The sequence below is a fragment of the Kogia breviceps genome, chromosome 19 (genome assembly GCF_026419965.1).
Source record: "Kogia breviceps isolate mKogBre1 chromosome 19, mKogBre1 haplotype 1, whole genome shotgun sequence".
Classification (NCBI taxonomy): domain Eukaryota; kingdom Metazoa; phylum Chordata; class Mammalia; order Artiodactyla; family Physeteridae; genus Kogia; species Kogia breviceps.
The window spans coordinates 30,390,523-30,415,327 of record NC_081328.1 but is presented as its reverse complement, the minus strand read 5'-3'; the positions used below and the strand labels follow the sequence as shown (position 1 = coordinate 30,415,327).

The window sequence follows — 24,805 nt, the reverse complement described above, 5'->3', positions numbered from 1 at the left end:
TAGTGAGATATTAAATCAATTTTGTCAATTGTCAATCATCAGTTTTACACACATAGAATACAATAAACATTACAGGGAGTTAACCATTAACAATAAAGTTTCATGAAAAAACATTGTGATGCACAATATAAATACTGAGGTCAAAGTAAAGGGTATTTGATGATTTACTGTATTAAATTGAAAGAAGGCTAAAATCTTGCTTATTCATATACATATTGTCAGCTACTGAAATATGTTTTTGCAACTGATAGGTAAATTAATACTTGTTTATTTCAACTGGGATGTAGAGACAGTAAGATGAGTAAGTTTTGGATAGTCTGAATAATCTTCATGATGAAGCAAAGACATGGATTGGTTTTTGAGGAATACATAGGATGGCACTTGGTATAAAGGAAGAGAGGAAGGTGGAAATGACTCGAGTTATAAATAGAAAGCATACAGTGTGGGCTATCCTGTAGTGTGGAGCCAGGGGAGAGAATGGTACAGGTGTGGGAGGCAACAGGGAGCTGAGAACGTCTATAGTTGCGTGTTTAGAATTGAAAGATAAAAGCAGAAGCACACGGTGGTTTAAAAGGAGTGGGGACAGTAAATGGAACTGAGGCAGCAGGAAGCCCAGATAAATTTCTCCTCTGTTGTATTAATACAGGAATAAACTGATAAGAGCCTGAGTTAAGTTAATGACAGCAAAAATGAGGATCACAAATCATTCTAAAGGATAACTCTGCCCCAAGATTACCCTTTATCCATACTGCTGTGGGGTACCTTAATTAAGTGAAGAAAGTGGACCCCTAAGCTTCTTTGCCTACATTATCAGATGTCATGTGTTGATGGTGATTGATATCGAGCAGGGCTCTGTGGGGCTTCTGGGCACAAAGGCTTTCTGTGTCCCCCTTTTCTTTGATTATAGGAAATAGCCTCCATCAGTCTCCATGACCTTCCCTGAGTTCCAATGGGCAGATTCAAGCAGTTGTTAATTAGGTAATAGAGGGTATATGAGACAAGAAAAAACAAAGTCAAGAGAAATAATAGTTCAGCCTTGCAGCAAGATCCTGGTTCCCCCAAAATGGACACACACAACAATATGTTTGAGCTGTTTTGCAAATACTGAAACCCCCTCCAGGTAGGAAAAGTTAATGATTAACAATACTATGCTGCCTACAAGCACATAGACCCCAGACCAGTTGGAACCAGAAGGTTTATGTTGCTGACTCCCACTTACCTCACCACCAAGTCAGAAAAATATCCACGAGCTAATTACATCTTCTTTGAACCATTTTTATAAAACTTCTCACTACCCTCTCCAAGGGGCACAGATTCTGGAGGTGCTAGCCTGCTGTGTTCCCTCTTTTCCTGGCAAAGAAATACAGCTACTCTTTCTCTTTCCCTCAAAATTCTGACCCTGTGTTTCTGTTCAGCATTTGTGAACAGAGAGCCACTATTTTGGCATGAAATTTTGGGGAACTCACCCAGGATCTCGCAGGCAAGTGGCCCTACAGGGCCCCTTGGCTTGATCGAATGCTTGGGGATTTCTCTCCATGCCAGCCTCGTCCTGGAAAGTGGGGGTTTGGAGGACTTCTCTGAGGCCAGATAGCCAGGGTTCCCTGCTGCAGGATGGTGCCTCAGTCACACCAAACTTGCTGACTTGGTTGTGGATCTCCAAGGCTGGGGTGGAGAATGGGGGAGAGGTTGGTCTGGCAGATGCTGCGGCTTTCTTTTCTTGAGGACATATTCTTTTGTCCATGCCAGTCCAAACTTTCACTCTGAGAAAGACACCAACTTCTTGAGGACCAGAAAGAGAGTATACAGAAGTTGCCATGCACCCGTCAAGCACCTCTGCTGAGTCTCCTGGAGTGCACACCAGAGACTTTGACTGTACCCATACAGAAACTTCAGTTTCAATTTTCACATTTCCCTGAAAAGGGAAATCCCAGTGTGGAATTCTCTCAGCAAAGGGAAATTCTGATGTAAGGCACCACTTAGGGCAAAGGTCCAGGTCTAGTGGCACTTGGAAGTCAAGTTTGGGTGGGTTTCCACCATATTTTCTTTTTCTTTTTGAGCATCTCCTTGCTGTTTCCTTTTATGGTTTATGTGTGACTTCCAGCTGTCAAGGTGAAGGTTTAGGTTTTGATTTGAGCACATTAACATCTAACGTTTATTGCTAACTGCTCAAGCAAAAATGGGAAACATTTCCTCTGAGGTTCTACCCCCACCTGGGAACCCCTTGGGAAAAATTTTGAATGACTGGTCAACCTATAGTTATGTTCCAATGAAGAAAATAAATATGTATTTTTTGACACAGGATGGCCACAGTATTCTTTAGACTCTGGAGAAAATTGGTTAAAATAAAACTTTTTAAAAAACTACAAAATGAGTTCTTTTTGCATGTACAATTAGAGAAAGCTAGCTTACTGAAATATTTTTTCAGAATTCTGACCCTGAGAGGACAAAAATATTCTTAGGAGAAAAACTTGAAGTTAACTCTTATCATGGCCTTGAGATACATAGCCCACTTTGCCTGAGATTTCAGCCTTGAGTAAATTAGTAAAACTTCAAGCCAAAAAAAAAAAGAGAGAGAGACAGAGACAGAGACAGAGAGACATTTAAAGCCTCAAGCAGAAAGCTAGGTCTCTCACTGTGTCTGTCTGGATATATGTATATCTCAGTATGTGTCTTTGTCTTTGGATAATATTTCTGAGGTTAATTTGTAAATGAACTCCATTTAATTGGCTTAAAGAAAAGTAAGCTCTGACAAATCAAACAATTCTAAATACAAGAGAAATTAGGCTAAATGAATTTCAGGTTCATATGAACTGGGAAATATTTGGTATTAAATTAATACCTGGTATTAATGTTTAAGTTTGTTGATCTAATTAATATAGACATGTCTTTAGAGTCATCAACATTAAGTATAATACTTTTATTGTACTTTGGCTTAATATAAGCTAAATAAGATCTTATGATATCTGTTGCAAATTTTCAGCAAGAAAAGTAACTCAGTGTGAATAAACGTTTAAGGAAAGAAAACGCAAATCAGATAAGAGCTTTGGGTGAAATTTTTAGGAACAATTATGTTATAGGAATGTCTGCTTAAGAATAATCTCTCCAGATATTTGACAACTTGAAATTTTAGAGTTGTGCTGAATTAAGTTAAATGATGGAAATTTATTTAATAACTGGGCCATTTCCAAATAAAATAAGATACTGAAACATTAATTACTGAACACTGGTTTACTTTCACAGATAACAAAAAGGTTCAGATTGATTAATAAATGTGTTTCATGCCACATTGAGATATTTTCTATAAGAAAGCACATTTTTCAAGAAATTATTATTTGGTTTTATGTTTACCAATCTACAGAGTGCTGATATAAAGGACAGTTCATGGTTGTTTAAGGAAAGTAGGATGTGTGTTTTCAGTAAAGAGGATATGAGGAATGAAATTGTATTGTATTAAGGGAAAAGAAAGTAGGTCTGACTTACAACTGGCTGTTTCTGGATGGAAAAATAAAGTGGTGGATACAGAAAGTGATGAAAGTTTTGTGGAAAGTGGATGCCAAGGAAAGAGTTTTGTGCATGGTCAGGGTTGACTAAGTTTAGAAAAAATTTGATTAAATAAATTTTAAATGTAAACTGTTGCAAAACCTGAAAGTGGCTCTTCTCTCTGTTCAAAGGACAAGTTTAAAAATAAATGTTGAGCTGCTTTTGATAACAGATTTTAAGTTTCTTTACCTTTTAAGTGATCTGTATTTGCCTTTGAAAACTTTTATTGTCACTTTGGCTACAAAAATAACTATTATTGGGCTTCCCTGGTGGCTCAGTGGTTGAGAATCCGCCTGCCGATGCAGGGGACACGGGTTCATGCCCCGGTCCAGGAAGATCCCACATGCCGCAGAGCAGCTGGGCCTGTGAGCCATGGCCGCTGAGCCTGTGCGTCCGGAGCCTGTGCTCTGCAACGGGAGAGGCCACAATAGTGAGAGGCCCGCTTATCACAAAAAAAAAAAAAAAAAAAAAAAAAAAAAAAACTATTATTTCACAGTGATCTATGATCCTATCTGCCTAAGTGCTCTAAATCCTTTTTGATTTTTTTTTTTTTGACAAAACTTCCAAATCAAACTGTAATGAAGTTTCTTTGACCTCTAGCTAACTTTGGGATGCTTCAAGGGGCCCTTGAAACATCCCAAAGAGAGCTATTAAACTAATTTTGTTCACTTGATATGTTAAATTACATGCGAAGTATTGTCAAATGCATAATAAATCTTCTTAGATTATATTGTACATTAAATGTTACTAATATAGATATTCTAGAAATTAGATGGAGTTTCTAAAATTCTGATATGTTCTGGTAAAATGTTATCAGTCATAGTTCTAGTTATTATCTGAAAGTGTTGTATGTTACAGCAGTAACCAAGTTACTTTGTCAATTGCATTGTAATCCGATTTTAAACATGCCTTCTTAAGTCTTTCGTCATTATAGACATTTATGGTTTCACTCTAATGCTTTTGCAAAAATTCTGCCTCTTCAAGAAGATTTATAGAAAGGACTTTTGGATAAATACAGGTTTCTGAGTTTCAGACCATAATGCTAAACTGGGTAAGAAATTGAAGAATTCTAATGGGAAACCTGATGGCTTCATAAAACTGTTAACAAAAAGGATTAGTTACATAGGCCTGAGTTAACTGGTGAATATGGTTATAATTTTTATGATTTCTATCTGAAAAATTACTTGTTTGAATTTGTGTTTTCCAGGTATAAGGAAATCCTTCCCCTCAAACTAATTATGGTTTACAGTAATTTGGTAAATTATACCCTCAAAAGCAGAATTTATCTGAAACATTAATCTTTTTTCTTTATCTGTTCCCTTCAGAGATTGGAAACTCTTAGGTTCACAGAAGCTTTGTCAGATAAATTAAGAAGGCTACCTCACTAACAGGTACAGAAATCTCAAGGTATTTTGGGGACCTTGAAAAGGGAGGAATTCACCTAGCTCTGTTCGGCACAATCTGTGACAAGCCCTTGGTGTGATTTTCCTAGCCCGGAGAGGTCTTTCAAAAGGTCAGTCTGAAACTCCTTATAAAAGTTTCATCAAAGTAAAAAAAAAAAAAAAAAAAAAAAAAAGCTTATATGGTCAATTACAGTTATATAAATCAAGAGGCCAAGTTTATTGAGACCGGACTTATTTTGCAAACAAACTAGTCTTAATTTTGTTATATTTGGTAAAAATGAGGGTAATTTTAGAAAGAAAAAATTAAGTTTCAGTAAATATTACATTTCAGTTTTGTTAATGGAAGTCTGTATTTACTAAGACTCACCTCCCAGATAGTTCCCCGTTGTTGTGTTATATTAATGTAAAGTTTAATTGAATTATTAAAGACACTGTTTCTGAAGCTTATTTTAGTAATCTAACTTTAGATGAAGATCAGATGCCTCATGACCTGCAACCAAGGGATTATGCATACTGGAAAAATAATTTAAAGGACTATCTCCAACCTAGACACAAGGACTCTTATCAGATACTCTTAACTAGCTCATACACCATGAAACTGAAGGGAATTGACTCCTGGATTAATTTCTAATCACAAAGGGCGCCTGCACTGGACTGGCCTATAGAGAGGACTGCTGACCTCAAATCACCTTAAAACAATGCTCAAACTGAGAATAAATTACACTCACACCAGGATGAGAAGATGAAATCAGAAGTAGACAGCTAGCCTAAGATCCTGGACCTGACTAGTATGATCTTTTATAATGTTTTCTTGACTTCTTGGACCTCTGCATATGAATCAAATGGTTTTCTATTATAGGCATGATTCTATGCTAGTTTTAAAAGTCAATCCAATTGTTGGGTTTGTGGCCAGTTACCCAAGTCTAGCACTTCTGGGTTACCTTCGTGGATTTCTCCACTCCAAGGCTCTAATTAGTTGGCTCGTAGGAAATTTATTTTAGAAAAAAGAAAGTATAGTCCTGCTTAAGCCACTATTGATATTACTAAGTGGGATTGGGATCCCCTTACGTGGCCAATTAATAACGCCTGCTCTGACGCTGACCATAAATATGAATTTTCCTCTATCACTCAATTTCAATCAGAGCAACAAGCAAAATTTCAGCCAAGAAATAAAATTTCCCATGATTGTGTGATGGATTTATGTAGTTAACACCAGGCTATGATAACTTAAGTTTAAGGACTCTTCTATGCTGAGAACATTTAAATCAAACTAAGGAAGATCAGTCTAGTAACACTAGGAAACTGGGCTGGGTGCCTTATGGACAGTGCTGGTATATAATTTCCCTGAAAGATAAGGATGGTACAGAACAGACTAAGTCAGATGACCTGGGATATACTGGACAGCACCTAATAGAAGTTCTTGAACATTCTTACTTATGACCTTAATAACTATATTAATCTTACTAGCTATATTGTTTCCTATATTGCCTTTTTTCAGAAAATTGTTTTTCTTATATTACCAAATGTGTGACTGAGCCTCTGGTAAAATGACATATAGTTCCATGTGAGATCAGTGATTGTAATAGTGTAACTTTATATATGGGAAGAAGCAACAAGAGGGAATATTTTCCTGGACCATAAGAGACTAGTAAGACAGGTGGTCCAGAGACTTTTTGAACTGTTAATAAGGGCAAGTCCAATAATAGCACATTGAATGGCCTATCAATGAAATCTTCACCAGACCTGGGAATGAATGTTCCTAGCACTGTGGGATGAAATGGTCATGTAATGCCTCCCAAACCAGGGTCAAAATTATGACCATGAAGGGGCCCTGCCAACTGAAAATTGGCACTTTCCTTCTGCCTCTGCAAGGATTAAGTCAATGGCTACTGTGGCCACTAACCTTCAACACCCACTGATATGAATTCAAGGTGGAGAACAGAAATGAGTCACTCCATGCTCTGAGAAAACTGGCAGAACAGGCTTTCAGATATTTTCAGAAGATCTTATGAGTCCAAATTCTTGCATCTTCTCATATCTAGAAAAGCACTGAAATTAATAACAATGATATCTGCTTTAACACTGAGGAGGGGAATACATTTGAAAGTCAAAATGGAGTAACTATTGTAAAAGTAGGTGACAATTGCCGATATGATTTCAGACACATTCATTCCTGTATTTTTGCAAACTTGAATTCTCTGAGCTATGCCACAAGGATTTAAATATTCCCCTACCCTCTTCAATGAAATTTTACTAAAGATTTGAGAGGATTACGTCTAGATCAAGGTTGAATAGAGGCCTTTCCAGTCAGAACAGAAAGAGCATCAGAAGTGACAAAAACTCTTTTAAGGACATTATTAAGAAAACTCTCACTAAGCTATGCCAGAAAACTCACCCAAAATGGGACAAGGCCTTACCAATTGCTCTCCTCCATATACTGATGGCTCCTAAAAGCAGGCTAGGATTGAGCCCTTATGAAATTATGTACAGGAGACCTTTCTTAGCTCCTAAGAGTAAGGAAAGAGAAACATTTCTAACACAGAAGGGAAAAGGAAAATCAAAGAGTATGTTCAACAGATTGGTCAATTGTTAACCACTATGTATGAGATTGTGTTCCACAGGTCTCACCCTCATCTAGAGGCTCTCTTGCATCCCCTCAAACAGGAGACTGGGTGGTGCTGGAAGTGAAAAAGAGCAATGACCTGAGCGACCATTTAAAGAAAAATGCAAGGCATCTTATGACGTTCTTCTTACTACTTACACCTCTCTAAAACTGGATGGAGTAAAACTGTGGGTACATCACACCAGGGCAAGAAGATTGCCTACTGCCAGCAAGCAGACTTCTGAGAAGCAGACATCTCACCCTTTGGGAAACTTTAATTATTTGTTCCTACAAGAGGAATGAAAGTTCTGTTGTCTTATCTTTTCTCATAAATTTTACCTATATATAGATTCATATACTGATTCTTTTGGTAATTCTAACTGCTAGATAAGTAGTCAGCTTCCTATTTCTGGATCTTCAGGATTGCCTTGAGGGCTTTCCCCATACAGGGAATGGTTTGGAAACAACCAGCTACAATAAGTCTCTCTGAAGTGCTGATTCCAGACTGGGCTTCAGACTTATTCTCCTGAATTCCTAAGGAAATGAAATCTATTTAGTCTACTAAAGTTCTAGTTATCACTCGTCTTACCTCTAACTGGGTCTATTGCACCAAAATTGTGGAACAAGGAATTGATATTTTAATAATACAAGATACAGGACTTGAAACTCAGATATTTCTAATTCAATATCTATTCCCCAAAATTTAGGCCAGACTACACCTTACCTCAGGAGGAAGTAGTTAGAGAAGTCACCACCCCATTCTCTGAAGGATTTGGGGAAAGATAAAACCAAAATGAGCATTAAAACAAATTTCCCCTAAAACCGACTTTATGATTAACGTCTCTATCCAAAACAATTTTTCCCTTCCTTGTCCAACACCTGTTCTCCTCAAGATTGAGGGAGTATCAAAAAGGGGGGGTGGTGTTCATACTGAGCAATGCCCTGTGGGGTTCCTGGGCATAAAGGTTTTCTGTGTCCCCCTTTTCTTTGATTACAGGAAATAGCCTTCATTCAGCCTCCATGACGTTCCCTGAATTCCAGCGGGCAGATTCAAGCAGTTTTTAATTAGGGAAGGGAGGGGATATGAAAGAAGAAAGAAACAACGTCAAGAGAAACAATAGTTCAGACTTGGGGCAAGGTTTTTGTTCCCCATCAACGAACACACACAATATCTTTGAGAAGTTTTGCAGATACTGAAACCCCCTCCAGGTAGGAAAAGTTAATGATTAATGATAGTAGGCTGCACACAAACATGTAGACCCCAGAGAAGCTGGAACCAGAAGGTTGATGATGCTGACTCCCACTTACTTTACCACCAACCAATCAGAAAAATGTCCACGAGCTGATCACGCCTTCTTTGAACCATTATTATAAAAACTTCTCACTATCCTCTACAAGAGGGCACAGTTTCTGGAGGTGCTAGCCTGCTGTATTCCCTCTTTGCCTGGCAAAGAAATACAGCTACTGTTTCTCTTTCCTCCAAAACTCTGTCTCTGTATTTCTGTTTGGCATTGGTGCACAGGGAGCCAATATTTTGACATCATTATTACTCTACTTCTATCCCTAGGGTAGACCCAATGTGTCAGTGATGGAGGGCACAGAAAATGAGGTATAAGAAGAAAGGGGTGGGGTGGGAAGTCTGAAATCCATCTGTTTTCTTTATCTCTGTAGTACTCTTACCAAACCTATCACAGTTTCTCACAGCACCAAATAAATAAAGACCCAATCTAAACCAGCGATTACATACCAAAGTTTTACCATGTTTACAAACTTCCCATTATGTACTAGGAATGTAAGAGCTGAAAGGAACCTGAGATATTTTGCAGGCTGACGATTTAATGTTGCAGAGAAAGAAAGGGAAAGTGAGGGTTCATATAGTCATCAGCATAGCAACTGGCAAGCGACAACTCTTCCATAGATATTTTCTGAACGAAACAAATTAGATATTTACAGGGACAAGATTAGACACAGAAACTCTGACTTCTGGACCACTATGCTCTTCTGCTTACCCCTCAGCTGGCTCTTCACAAAACTATTATATCTGAGTAAAAATCCAGTCTCTAAATATTGAGACCACACAAGGAGACTAGAGTTAATCCTACGATTTACTGTGAGTTCTGCCTTTTTAGTAAAAAGGCGTGGATAGTGTGGAAGACAAGTATATGGTAACACCGTGAAATTAGATACATTAAGAGCTCTGAACAAATCTGGAACCACTTGTGAAAGATTGAAATAGAATAATTGATTGGGCTTGGCCACAGGGGACCAAATGTTCATAGAGAGGAATAAGTGCTAAAGATAACAAGAAGAAAACCATTTCTAGGAATTCCTCAAAGCCAGTGGTACTTTGTTTCCTACAACTCCATTTTTACCTGGTTGTGTTTTTCACGTTGTTTTGGGTGGGGCTATTTTATTAACTCATGGGTCCCTCAGACAGGTATGTAGCAAAAGGGTGAAATAAAAGGAGAAAAAAAATTTGCTACACAAGGAGAAAATAAAGGAAAGTAATATATTTTTGTGGGGAGGATCTGGAAACCTCAGGTCTCTATATCTTTGTCTGCTCCTTAATTTTCTTCCTGGTTTCCAGAAGTTAAAACTACAGGCAATAGGAAGCCCAAAGGGAGGTTTTGAAGAGGGACTGGCAACCCTTCTTGGAGTGTTGGAAATCCTAGAACTTGTGGGTCAGGAGGAAGGCTGAGGGGATCTTTTGGCTCTGGGAAAATAAGATTTACATTCCTGGGTCCTGAAATAAAAAAGACCAGGTTTGACTCTTGGCTCTGTGGTCTTGGGCAAGTGAATAACTTCCTCATTCAGTTTTCATTTAAAAAATGGAGATAATGATCATGCTTATTTTATTCACTGTTTAAGGATTAAGTGAGATAATTTATGTAAAGTGTTGAATATAGTCTGGTGCACAAGCAACACAAAGCAAATGATGAAAATTATTATGATTACTAGGGATTATTATCATAACTAGGGAGTTTCTTGGAGCAGCTATGGGGTTGGCAGTATTGATAGTGTGTCTGCAGCACTGACAGCAGATATAGATGGAAGAGGAGAATAAACCAAGATTCTGACCTCCAGAGTTTTGGGTTTCTGTCTTAGCCCTAACACCTTCCAGGTGCATTTATCTTGGAAAAGCCACCAACCCTATTCAAGTCTTTATTTCTTCATCTCTGAAGCATGAAAAATTTTTAATAAATGCCCCAGGGAGATTATGGGCTGGATAGAAACTTTTATATACTGAAATGTGAGAAATGGAATATTTCCTGCCATATCAGTAAACTAAAGGATGTCACAGTCATCAGCGGCTGCAGCCATAGCCTATGGTGAGCTGGTAAGCCCTGAGGGAACTCAGGAAGGAAAGATTACCTTCCATCTAACAGCCATCAGACTGCAGCCACTCCCTAGGGTGAGCCCTGAGGAAACTCAGGATATGAAAACAGAGGATACTGGCCCCAAATAGCTGAGGTGCATATCAAAGGAATGATTTCAGTGAGCCCAGACTCTTGCATCTTCCCATACATAGAAAAATGCTAAATTCCTTAAATTGAATGTCCAGTTTTCTTTAATTAACAATAACATTTTGATGTTTCCAATTACCTGCCCTTTGTTGCAAAACTCCTATATATCCTAGCTCTCCCCTTGCCTCCTTGGAGTATTTCTCTCAGGGTTACTTGAGATGCTGCCTTCTGGGCTTGAAGTCCTAAAAACTCCCACCAGATAAAGCATAATTCTCAACTTTTAAGTTGTGATTTTATTTTATTTTTTTTAGTCAACAACTGTTATACAAGCAAATAATTTTTTGTTATTTGTAGCAAATCTGGTCAGCCTTTTCCCTTGCATACTCAGCTCCCTGCCATTATAACCTTTGAAGCCAATCTTAGAGTTGCTACCCAGGGTGATAATAATCATCAAGGTGAAAATTGCCTATGCCTTCCTGTATGCTTGCTGTGGTGACCCACACTGAGGTTTTGTTCAAATTTATTGTCACATCATACATTTTCCCAGAGGAGATGTGGGTCACTTATCCTTACTTCTCCACCTTTCTAACTCTTTCCACCTGCCTCATCCAAATAGCAAAGGGACACTATCCCACTGCCTATGAACCAGACCCATGTCACATGGGAGGAGCCTCAGTCACTCAGAGCAAGAACAAGTGATGCCTTTCAAGAATGCCAGTAAATTTGATAGTTATAAACACTATGCTCTATGGATCAGCAGAACTTATTTATCTTGCATAGGCTAACAATACAGTGTAATATGCTTAAAGTTTGCTAAGAGGGTAGATCTTATGTTGAATGTTCTTACCATTGGGAAAATCAATCAATCAATCAGGCAGGAAGAAACTTTTGGAGGTGATGTATATGTGTATGGGTTTGATTGCAACTGAGCAGGACCCTCTGGGGCCTTCTCAGGATAGGCCCCCAGTCCCACATCTCTGCTGTATCTCCTTTCTGAAGTATCTAAATAATGGTATCTGATGTACATTTCCTGAGTTGTTTTACAGATGCTAAAACCCCCATCAAATGGAAGGATCTGACTGCTTGATGACACCTATCTCCCAGGCCTCCTGGCACCTAAGGATTGATCATCTTAACCCCTGTGACGCCACCCTGTTATATCACCATCAGCCAATCAGAGAATTGTGCACAAGCTGATCACATACCCTAGAACTCCCCTCCCTCACCATGCCTTTAAAAATGTTTTGCTGAAACCTATTGGGGAGTTTGGGTTTTTTGAGCATTAGCTGTCCTGGACTCCTTGTATGGTGCTTTACAATAAACACTGCACTTTCCTTCACCACCACTCTGTGTTAGCAGATTGGCTTTACTGTGTGCAGGTAAGCAGACACAAGTTTTGGTTTGGCAACATGATGGTGGTGATGATTTCATGGGTGTATACCTAGCTTTAAGTCAATGAGTTGTGTACATTAAATATGTCCAGCTTTTTACATGTCAATCATATCTCAATAAAGTAGTTTAAAAAAAAAAAGAAAGAAAGCCATCCTGTGCTGTGTTTGTAGCATTGTGGCCTCAGTTCTCTTTGGCTGGTTTATACAGTCTCCTCTAACAGACAGATCTGTTTCTGAGTCCCTGGGAAGGAAAATAAAAGCAGAGAAATCCTGTTAGCCTGGGGGAAGAATCAAGCTTGCAGGTTGAATTTTGCGCTCAGGCAACATCTTGTCAGCCAAGGCATGCCTGTTTGCAAAGGTCCTCAGATCAGATCCCTTAGGGGTGAGTCTGTATAGGATTCATGTCCCAAAGTAAGCATCTGGGAGGTTGAGATGAGCATAAGGCAGAGAGACTGCTCTTTAGAAAAGTCCAACACTCCAGCATCAAAAATAATAGTGCCCTTCAAAAAAGATACTACTGGAGGCTAGTACTTATTCCCTTGTTTTTATACTCACTGTATTAATTCTCACCATGTAAAATATTGCAGATTTTTACTTTGGTATGATCCCAGAGGAGGTTATAAATTACAAACAAAAAATGGCTCATCTTACATTTGATTGCCGAATTGTATTGCCCAACTTTATCAATAATGTGACTTATTTATTTTTTTCATGAAAACAACAATATATAGAACTTATTAAGTAAGTTTAATCACTGAGCTATGTGTTTCCCAACAATTTTCAAGGTGGGAACAGTCATCCTGGAGATAATACCCAGCTTTTAGTTGTCATTTCAATAAACTTCTCAGTGTAAAGTTGCACTCAGAATTTTTAAATTCTGAAGTTAATAAAACTCCCATTAGGGCAAAGTGATTGTTTCTCCAAGTTTCAATCCATCTTTGACTGACCAAATATTACCAGAGAATGTGCTATTGGGAATTCCAAAAGTGGTTTTCTAAAATATAGCTGGCTTTATTGTAATAAACTTTTACACTCACATAATGCATAACCACTTTGAAGGAGGGATTGCTCATTTCTTACCACATATTTCATGTGTTTATTTGGAAAAAGGATTTCCACCTCAATTCTAATCTATGGGTTTTCCTCTTATTCTGTCTTCCTTTTTATTTTTAGCCTGAAAGGAATTTCTAGAATGTTTATTAGAGTATATTTATATTTATTCTAGAATATTTATTAAGGTATATCTTGTTGCCTGACTGGCTCAGGGGACAATGATGAAGTCTTCATTAATTCAGCACACTAATATGCCCAGGTGCATACTGTGGCTGCAAGTAATATCCAACACAGTTTTCATATCTCCAAGCATCCTTCCAGGTGTCCTTTATCTGATGGTTGAGTAGCCTTCTACCTCAGAGATACTACTGACCAGCCCTCTCACCAACTACAACAGAAAGTCAAGCATGATAAATATCTAAAGATGATGTAAATTGCACCAAAGATCAGCGTTGCAAGTGCTTACCAAAAAGCATAACTCAAAGTTAATGAAGTAGGTATTAAGGAATCTATACAGTGGTTGGCCCAGAGAAAATGCTATAGATATTAATTTCTTCATTTTCTTTGAATTGTCTGCTTTACATCTCGTGTATATATGAACTAAAAGATATATTGTTTCAGGAAAAATACTCTAAGGGGGCATGTTGTACTCCTATAGATATTCTGAACTATATCTCAGAACCACTAGGATTGTAAATTCACATTACCTAGCCTCTTGACCAGTGATTATCTACTCTGTTTCAAGAAGCTCAAAAACTTCAAAAATTATCTTCCAGAGTTTAATGAAAGGCTTAATGGTTTTTAAAAGTCATAGATCTTTAATCCATTTCATAACATTGGGATAAAAATCACTGCTGCTTTGAATCAAACTGTTACATTGGGAAGACAGGGAGTCTTGAAGATCCAGCTGACTTCAGTTCAAATTCCAGTTTCATTGCTTACCTGCTGTATGATCTTAAGAAATGTATTATACATCTTTATACATTATTGTTCCTCTGTGAAATGTAGATATCTTTTAAAATTTCCACTGAGCTGTTGTTACAAGGATACGCACACACATACACATGTATATATAATATATATTATATATACATATATCATATGTATATATTATATATACATATATCATATGATATCATATGTTTATGTATCTATATGTATATTGAGAGAGAGAAGATTTGGTAAGTAGATAATGGTAGGGGAGAGAGAAAAAGAGTCTATTCAAAGATATCTGTTTCTCTCATTTTTCCTGTTTGCTCTACAACTAGCTCTCTAATTAGTTTGCTCTGCAGCTAGTTCTTTATGCATTCTGGATATCAACCTTTAACAGAAATGTGCTTTGCAGATGTACCTTTTCATTTTATAGGTTGCTTTTTCACTCTTTTGATTGTGTCTTTTGATGTACAAAAGATTATAAGTTTGATGTGGTCCTGTTACTGAGTCCAAGCTCACTCTGCTCACTGCACAACAGGCCAATAAATCAGGAGACAAGGTATTTAGGCAAGGAATATGACTTTATTCAGAAAGCTGGCAGACCAAGAAGATGGCAGACTAATGTCTCCAAAAAACCATCTTATCAGGGTCTGGATGCCAATTTTTTTAAAAGAACACAGAGGGTGAGGAGATGAGGAAGTAAAGTAAAAAGGCCATAAATTTTGCAAATATCCCCTGGAATGACCAGCCTTGGGGAGAGAATGTGTTAATTTCTTCTTTCTTGCAGCCATTCACAGGTGGACAGGCTCAGGATACTTCCATGGACAAAAGCACTTTGGTTTAACATTCAGGCAGAGGGGCAGGGTTCCCTGAGGCAGGCCATTATGTGTAGACAGTAACATTTTAGTAAACAAAAGCAATGGGAAGCAAACGTTAAAGTAAAAGAGCCAACACTAGTCATATTTGGCTCTTCCCTGTTACAGTCCAATTAACCTATGTTTGCTTTAGTTGCCTATACTTTTGGTGTCATTTCCAATAAGTCATTGCCAAACCCAATGTCATAAAACTTTTCTTCTATGTTTTCTGGAGGGAGTTTTGTACTTTTATTCTTACATTTAGGTCTTTAATCCATTTTGAGTTTTTGTATATGGTGTAAGATAAGGGTTCAACTTCATTATTTTGCAGGTGGATATCTAGCTTTCCATACTACAAGGCACATAATTTTTAGTTAGCAGCAGAACTCAAACTGCATAGCTCAAATATCAAGGTTAGAATTTACTTCATCTTGTACATGTGTATTGGGAAAGTTTTATATTCTAGTGTCAGGTAGATCTGAAATAGTTGCTACAACAACTTGAAGAGCCATGGATTGAACTCTACCTATTTCCCTCATTTATGGATTCCAACCCAGCTAGAGTTAACCTGTATATAGAATTGCTTACTTCTGACCTTGTTATTCTCTGGTTTGAGCCTGAATATTTTTGTATTCCAACCAAAATTTCACATTTTTCCTCTCCCCATTCATACGGATTTATAATTGTAGGTGATGTCTTTGGCCAGTGTCCTGGAAATTTATGTCTTCGCCAGACGTCCTTACTGTTACTATGGGCAATTCTTAACTAGAATTCTCCTTTTGACTTTCTTAGGTCTTCAACTCCCCAAACATGGCAGTATGTAGTCCTTAAAATAAGGTTGAACATAAGTATTCAAAAGGAGGTAGAGACAATATTAATAGAGTTAGAAATATTTAGAAAAGCAAAACAGTTTTGAAAAAAAAAAAAGGAAAAGAAAAAAAAAACCCTTTGATTCACCCTACATTATATAAGATTAATTATAAAAGTATAATACAATTATTCCATAAACTTATATCATGCAACCATTTTAGACCTGTGGCAATTTTAGTTTACACTCAACTTGAGCTCTTATTCAATACAGATATTAACCAGTTGTACAAAATTTAACAACACTAGTATTATTTAATTTTATTATTTTGCTTTCATTTCTGTACTAATTCCAACTTGGCTTACCTCTTGAGCCAGTGTTTCTCAATAAGGGATCCATGGACCAAATGCATATGAATCATCTTGTTACTCATAAAATTCAGGTACTGGGTGGGCTCCACTACATTCTTCTTGATTTGGAAGAACAAAATATCAATGGAATTTTGAAAACCAGTGTCTTACATTTTTAAAAAAAAAACTTTTTAATTAATTAATTAATGTATTTATTTATTTTTGGCTTCATTGAGTCTTTGTTGCTGTGTGCAGGCTTTCTCTCATTGTGGCGAGTGGGGGCTACTCTTCATTGTGTTGCATGCACTTCTCATTGCAATGGATTCTCTTGTTGCAGAGCATGGGCTCTAGGCATGTGGGCTTCAGTATTTGCAGCATGCAGACTCAGTAGTTGTGGCCCTTGGGCTCTAGAGCACAGACTCAGTTGTGGTGCATGGGCTTAGTTGCTCCACAGCATGTGAGATCTTCCTGGACCAGGGCCCGAACCTGTGTCCCCTGCATTGGCAGGCACATTCTTAACAACTGCACCACCAAGGAAGCCCCTTACATTTTGTTTTAGAAGTACCATTCTCCTCAGTCAAAAAAAAAAAAAAAAAAAAAAAAAAAAAAAAAGACTTGTTCCCTAAATTGACATGAGTTTCATCTGAACTCGAATCAATATTGCATGCATTGATCTTGTGGACTGATCCTTGTGTAGGACCTTAACTATACTTACACCCCTACCCCCCTGGGCAGAAACCGTTCCGAGCAAACAACAAAGGCCTGGAAAACAGGACATGTCTGAGACATGCCCTAACCGCGAGCAAACAACTACGGCGGGGGATAAGAATGATTAAGCCAAAGAGTTTAAAGGTCGCCCCAGACAACCATAACTCATGTGACTCAACCCCCCACCACAAAAACACGAAAATGTAAAGTAGGCATCCGACAGCTAACCAATCAAGGAACTAGAGCCAAGTCCCCACTCTGGTCCGGAACAAACAAACCAATGAGAAAAAAACCCTTGATATATCCACACTTTGCATAATGAAAAATGAAAGCTATAAAATGTATGTGATTCCGCTTGGGGCGGGGGGGTTCCTCTTCGGCCTCCTGCGTGAGGACCAAGGAACCCCGGTGCACTGGCTCCTAATAAACCTCTCGCGTGTTGCAGCGACTCTCGACTCTTTGTGGTTCTTGGGCGAGCTGAGATCCCTCGGAGACCATTCAGGTCTAACACTTGGCACTTCATTTTCTTTTCCTACAATCCAGTGAATCCTGATTCACTAGATCTAAGACAAATTTCTGCTTGCCTACATTGTTACCAAACTAAAACTTGGGTCTGCTTGCTTGCACACAGTACAGCCAAACTTCTGACACCAGGTTGTGGTGAGGAAAGTGTAGTATTTATTACTGTAAGACACCAGACAAGGAGTCCAGGACAGCTAATGCTCAAAAAGCCCAAACTCCCCATTGGGGTTCAGCAAAGAATGTTCAAAGGCAAGGTGAAGGAAGAGGAGTCTCAGGGTATGTGATCAGCTTGTGCACAATTCTCTGATTGGCTGATGGTGAAGTAACAGGGCAGTGTCACAGGAGTTAACATTATCAATCCTTAGGCATCAGCAGGTCTGGGGTCTATGTGCACATGGTCATCAGGTAGTTAATTTCTTCCATTTGGTGGGGGGTTTTAACATCTGTAAATCAACTCAAGAAATGTGTATTAGATACTATTATCTAAGTACTTCAAAGAGGAGCTAAAGCAGAGGATATGGGGGAGGGTTCTGTTCTGGGAAGGCCTCATAAGGTTCTGCCTGGTTATAATTCCCCTCCTTTACTCTGATACTTCTGAATCCTGAGGGGAATAGGGGAGATGACTTCTCTGGTTATTTCTTGCTAGATGAGGGCAAAGTCAAATTTTCAGGATTAAAGGAGAGAAAGTTGTTGACTTTCATTTCAAAGAAGTATTGAGTCCCAAGCTTAGCACCAATATTTTGTATTATGAAAATATTACTCTACTTTTGATTGCTTTATTATAGTAACTGACAGATATTTGAAAATTAGCAGACATATTACAATCAAAATAATGATCAAAATTCATCCTTGTAGTATTTCCCAAAGGAGTCTTCCTATTCTAGATGGCAACCAGGACAAAAAGTTATGGAGTGGGTCCTCTCTACAAATATCTTTTAACCAAGTAGACTTTTGAGTTATTCTATTTATTTTTGTTTCAGTTTCTCCAGGAATATTAATATATATCTAAACAACCTAGTGCATTCTGGGAGACTATAGTCTGAACTGTCTTGTTTATCACTACTATATCTAAAGTAAGAGAAAGAGTTCATGCTTACAAGAGACCTTCAGATAATAAGGTTGCAGTTGGCAGCTGCTAGCAGATATTGTTTTAGAATGCCTGTTGGTGTTTTGAAAATTCAAGTTCTCAGCAATACACAGACGTCAGAAATCACATCCAGAAATGGTCACCTAGTTTTACCTTGGATGTCTGAACCATAGCTACTCCATTTTGAGTTTAAAATTCATTCCTCTTCTCAATGGCAAAAGCAGAAATACAGTATATGCTTAATAAGCCACAAAACAGTCAAATCTGATAAGTAAAATTTACGTTAAGCATGTATAAGGCAGAGTGATGTCCCCATTACTCAATATGTGAAGATTTTTCCATAATTTCCCCTTCTCATTGCAAATCTTTGATGGACCGAAGTACAGTAAGTCCCCTAAATATGAATGAGTTCCATTCCAAGATCACGTTCATAAGTCCAATTTGTTCATAAGTCCAACAAAGTTAGCCTAGGTACCCAACTGACACAATCGGCTATAGGGTACTGTACCATAATATGTTTATAATACTTTTCACACAAATAATATGTAAAAGACAAACACAAAATAAAACATTAAACTTACAGTACAGTATCTTGAAAAGTATAGAACAGTACAATGGCTGGCATCCAGGGGCTTAATCGAGTGAACCAGCAAGAAGTTACCGACTGGAGGAGGGAGAAGAGGTAGGAGATGGTAGGGCTGAAGGATCATCAGCAACAGGAGATGGAGGGCAAGCTGCAACTTCACTCACACCTGACACTGATAGCACAGGTTCTGGCTCCTTGCTGGATTCAATTCTTTCTACCCTCTTGAAAAAACGATCCATTGATGTCTGGGCAGTAGCTCTTTTTTTTTTTTTTTTTTTTTCTCATCATAGATGACACGGTAGCACTGGATTGCATTCTGAATGGCCGCTGCAACCTTTGGATACTGTTCTACATTCTTCTCACTGAAGGTCACTAAGTTGCTGAAGACCTCTTTGGACTCCTCACTCACCTTCTCAAATCCATGAAAATCATGAACAAACTGAGGGCAAAAACTCTTCCAAACCCCATTCATGGTGGTGTCCATAACTTCAAGCCAAGCAAAATCAATGTTTTTTATGGACTTGTAGATGTTATAGCCCTTCCAAAATTATCACAAAGTTGTTTCTGATTCATCACTCATCATTACTGCTTGATGAAAAGTGTGACATAAATAATATTTCTTGAAAATTGTTATAACTCCCTGGTCCATAGGTTAGATGAGTGACATAGTATTCAGTTGGCAGATACACTACTTTCACATTGGGATGAAAGACGTCCATGAATGGGGAGGTGGCCCAGAGCATTGATGTGCAGCAAAAGAATAGGACATCCTTCTCCAAGCAATATTTCTCTAAAGTAGTGGAAAAGCCAGTCCTGTAAAATGGCTTGTGTAACCCAGGATTTGGGGTTCTCTTCCACAACAGGAAGAGAGCACTTTGTTATGTTTTTAAGGGCTCTTGGGTTATCTGATAAATAGAGAGGCTTCAGCTTCATCTCACTAGAAGTATTGCCACCAAAAAACAGAGTTAGCCTATCCTTTTCTGCTTTATAGCCTGGCATCAACATTTCCTCCTTACTGATGTAACCTCAGTCTGGCATCCTCTCTTGTACAGTCCACTCTTGTCTCATCCACATTAAAAACCTGCTCAGATAAATATGCACCTTCATCAATAATTTCTCAAAGTGTTTCAGGAACTTCCTGGGCAACTACCATATCTGCACTTGCTGCCTCACTACTTATTTTTACATTGTGAAGGTTGGCTCTAGCCTTGAACCAATGAAACCAGCCATGGCTGGCATTAAAATTGCACCCTCTGATTCTTTGCTGTGTTTCTTCTTCAAGTCTTCATAAAGGCTTTTAGCTTTCTCTTGAATCAGCATTAAGGTGAGTGGGACTCAATGCTGATGGTGATCCTGCATCCTCACACTGAGGAGTTTCTGTATCTCCTCCATCACTTTTCCACACTTCAGCATTATTGTCAACATCATTGGTACAGCAGACTTCACATGTTCCATGATCTTGTCCATGTTCTTTAGAATCATGGCACGGTTGAGTGATTGATATTATAAGAATGAGCAATGTCTACCATCTTTTCACCTTGCTCCACTCTCTCAATTATTTTCACTTTTGTTTTCATTGTTATCACTTGGCACTTCTTAACAGTACCAGCTACATCACCAGTGTTTTTATGCTTGCTTCTGAACATCCTGGGCTTGAAATAAATATACTGTACTATTGTACTCTATACAGTACTCTGCAGTAAAGTACACAAAAGCACAACCACTTGTAGAGGATGCGCACACATGTCAATATACACCAGACACATGAACTAACTTATGTGATTGGGCATGCAAACACACATCCACATCTTTAAAAGTTTGTAACTTGAAGGTTCGTATATAGGGGAATTACTGTATCTGTCCCCTGATGCCTGGGTGGCTGCTGTCTTCCCTGGGTCCATCGTATCCTTCAATACTAAGCCTACTTTTTGTTTATATATATATATATATATATTTGTCTAGTTACCCATGTTGGGGAAAAACTAATCATTCATAGTAATTACCTCAGAGGTATGTTAACCAGGAAACATTATACAGGCTATACATTTTATCAATTATACCTTATTTTTACACAAGCATTTTACATGTGCCTTCAGCAGTAGACTTCACACAAGCAACATTACAGATCATGAGTAGTTACTCTGTGACAACTCCACTAGAGAATTCTCTGCACATCCTAAACATTCAGTACAACAGTGTGGTTAAAAGTAAAACAATAAATTTCAATGTTGATAGGGAAAAAATATTTGGCAAACAATTCAATTAGATTAGTATAATAGGTCTTACAGCCTTGGTCCAGGCTCCTGGTTCAGCTGCCCATCACTGCTGTTTTCTTCTCATCCTGGTGTGGGTGTTTTTGGGGATCAGCAGTCCCCTATACAGATGACTCCAATGCAGAAGTCCTCCTCAAGTGGGAAATATAAGTCCAAGAGTCAATTCCATTCAGTTTCACTGCACATAAGCTAGTTGAGAGTACCTGATGAGGGTTCTTTTATCTAGTTGGAGACAGTCCTTTAAATGCCCATTTCAGCATGCATAATCCCTTGGCTGCCAATCATGGGACATCTGATCCTCATCCAAATAAAGATTGCTGTGATTAGCTTCAGAAACAAAAGTAGAGAATTCTTTTAGTAGCTCAACTAAACTTTGCAATAATATAACAAAGGTCCATCTGGGAAGTGAGTCTTAGGCAGTAAATACTGACCTCAATTAACAAACTTAGAATTTAACGTCCATTGAAACATACTTATTTTCCCTCTAAAATTACCCTCATTTTTACCCATATGACCAAATTCAGGCTAATTTGTCTGCACATAGGCTCTTTTAAATTCGCTGTGCTGGAACTTTTCATAGGAATCTCAGATTGAAATTTTAAAGTCACACCAAAAGCTTGTAACAGATTTTGCCTTACAGATTTGGGTGAATTTCTCTCTTTCTGAGGTCCCCAAAATACCTTGAGATTCATGAGCCTGTTAGGAGGTGGCATTCCTTATTTACCTGGTACTGCTTGGAACCTAAGAGTTTCCAATACCTGGAAGGATTAGGTAGAGAGAAAAGAAAAATGTTTCAATTCTACTTATGAAGGTAAAATTTACAAAGTTGCTGCAAATCATAATTAGCTTAAGGGAAAAGGTCTCCCTGCATTTGCAAGACAGATTAAAAGCCAGTAATATTTCAGACAATACTCAATAATTATAAACACATTTATCAGTTTACCCAATTGCATGTAACTAATCCTTTCTGCTAACAGTTTTATGAAATCAGAGTTTCTATTAGACCTTTTAAAGTTCTTACCCACTTCAGAAGTATGATCTGAATATTATCAGAAACCTCTAGTTGTCCAAAATCCTTTCTATAAATCTTCTTGAAGATGAAGCATTTTTGCAGAGCATCAGCTTAACTGTCTATGAATGAAAAAAGACTTAAAAAGGCAAGTTTAAATATATGATACAATGTTTTTGACTAAGAAGCTTAACCAAGTTTCTGTGACATACATTTTAAGATAACTAGAATTATGAATGATAAAATTATACCAGGGCATTTCCAAATTTTGGAAACAATATAATTTCTAGACTGTCTATATTAATAACATTTACTCATACAGTATAATCTGAGGAGGCTATCATTCATTTGACAATGCTTCCTGTGTAATTTAACATAGCAAATAAGCCTAGTTTATTATTTCTCCCTGAGATGACTTAGGGGTCCTCTGAAGCATCCCAAAGTTAGCTGGAGGTCAAAAGAACTTTAATTAGAATTTGATAGGAAGTTTGCCAAAAATATCAAAAAGATTCAAAACTTCATCAAATAGGATAATAGGTCACTGTGACTATTTATTCACTTAACTGAAGTGACAGAAAATTTCAAAATCAAATATAGATCACTTAAAAGCAAGGAAATTCCTACAATCTGTTATCAAAAGCATTATTCTAAGAAAAAATTTTCTCTTAACAGAGGGATCAAATCTAGTTCTGCATCAGCGTACTTTCAATAACAAAATCCATTTACTTAATTAAATTTAATCTAATCACAGCCCAACCATGCACAAAACTCCTTTATCAGTGCTCCCTTTCCACAAACCTTCCACAACTTTCTGTAACCATATTAGTTTGTCCCTTATTTTCCCATTCAGAAACAATCAGAGTTAGGATAAATCTACCATTTTTTTCCTTTGACAAAAATGCACTTTCATTCCTCACACCTTCATTTACCAAAAACACACATCCCACCTTCTTGGTATACTAAAATGTTTCCCTTATTATTTTAGTAGCTTTAATTACATATAATTTTAAGCCCTAAAAAACTTAATCTCTAGCAAACACCAAGAAGCAAGCAATTGTGAACTCTCTGTCATGCCACCACTTCCTGATTGGAACTTATGAACATATTCTATAACCTCTATTTGAAATGACCTAGATGTTCAATGAATTCTCATCATTTAACCTAACTTAGCAAAACTCAAGTTACCAAAAATCACAGGAAGTACTTTAAATAGACATACCCAAAATATAATTATTCCTACAAGAGTTCACCTGAAACATCATATCTCATTTACCTTTATTTTATAACTTATGAAAATCATACCAATTTAATTTTTGTGGTTTTTTTTGTTATGTTTTTTGTTGACAAACTCTGTAACAGGAATAACATGAACTTATTTGTCTTTGGTAAACCTAGGTACAATAAAAGTAAGACATGTCTTTGTTAAATAAGCCAACAAATTTAAGCAAGTCTATTATCAGATATTAATTTAATATTGAGAATTTCCTAGATCAAGTGAACCTGAAATTTGTTCTGACCAGTTTCTTTTATATTTAGAAGTATTTAACTTGTGAGTTTAAAACACCCTCTCTGTTTTTCTCAGTCTTAGGGACTACACAAGGTCAGATGAGTTCCTGAGAGCCCAGGTAGAACATTTACATTTTAAAGGCATGGGGAAGGAAATGTAAGTTCCTCCTAGAAAACATGCTTCCTCTAACTACATATGTTAAAACCAGCCATCATGGCCATTTTCAGGGATTTTTAAAAAACAAATAACAGTAATAAACAATAATACATATTATTCACTCACATTCACATGCCTCACTTTCAGAGAAACATGAATCAGCATTCAAGTTACTAAGACCATTTAATGAAGGTCAAAACCAGGAAGAGAGAACAGGATTTGGACTCAGGTAACAAGACATACACACACACACTCACACACACATACCAAAATGCTCATTCTGATATAATAGCAGAGCCATTAGGGGACATTTTTCTCTAGATCTCAGAGATTCCTGAGGCCAAACAGTGTTACAATAAAAATATCATTTTCTTTCATTTATGGGAGCATAGATAAGATATCCCAATTTTGCAAAATATACCCTAAGGGGACTAGCAGATGGAACAGAGTTCTGATTACACATAATTAATTATTCAGGGCTGGTGTTGTCAAATATCAAGCAAGCAAACAAACCAATGTAATGCAAAGTTGTCTCTCAGGGTCACAGTTCCTTAGTCCC

At 37.6% G+C, this 24,805-nt stretch overlaps 1 protein-coding gene across 1 annotated transcript in view; it reads right to left on the bottom strand.

The window, feature by feature from the left end:
* Window positions 1-1,462: 1,462 nt before the first annotated feature.
* The window catches only part of LOC136793240 (uncharacterized), a 153,597-nt gene continuing 130,254 nt past the window's right edge, over window positions 1,463-24,805 (bottom strand). The window contains exon 3 of the mRNA XM_067021532.1: window positions 1,463-1,912. Coding sequence (XP_066877633.1) covers window positions 1,463-1,912 — 450 coding nt within the window. The remainder of the gene's footprint in view (window positions 1,913-24,805) is intronic.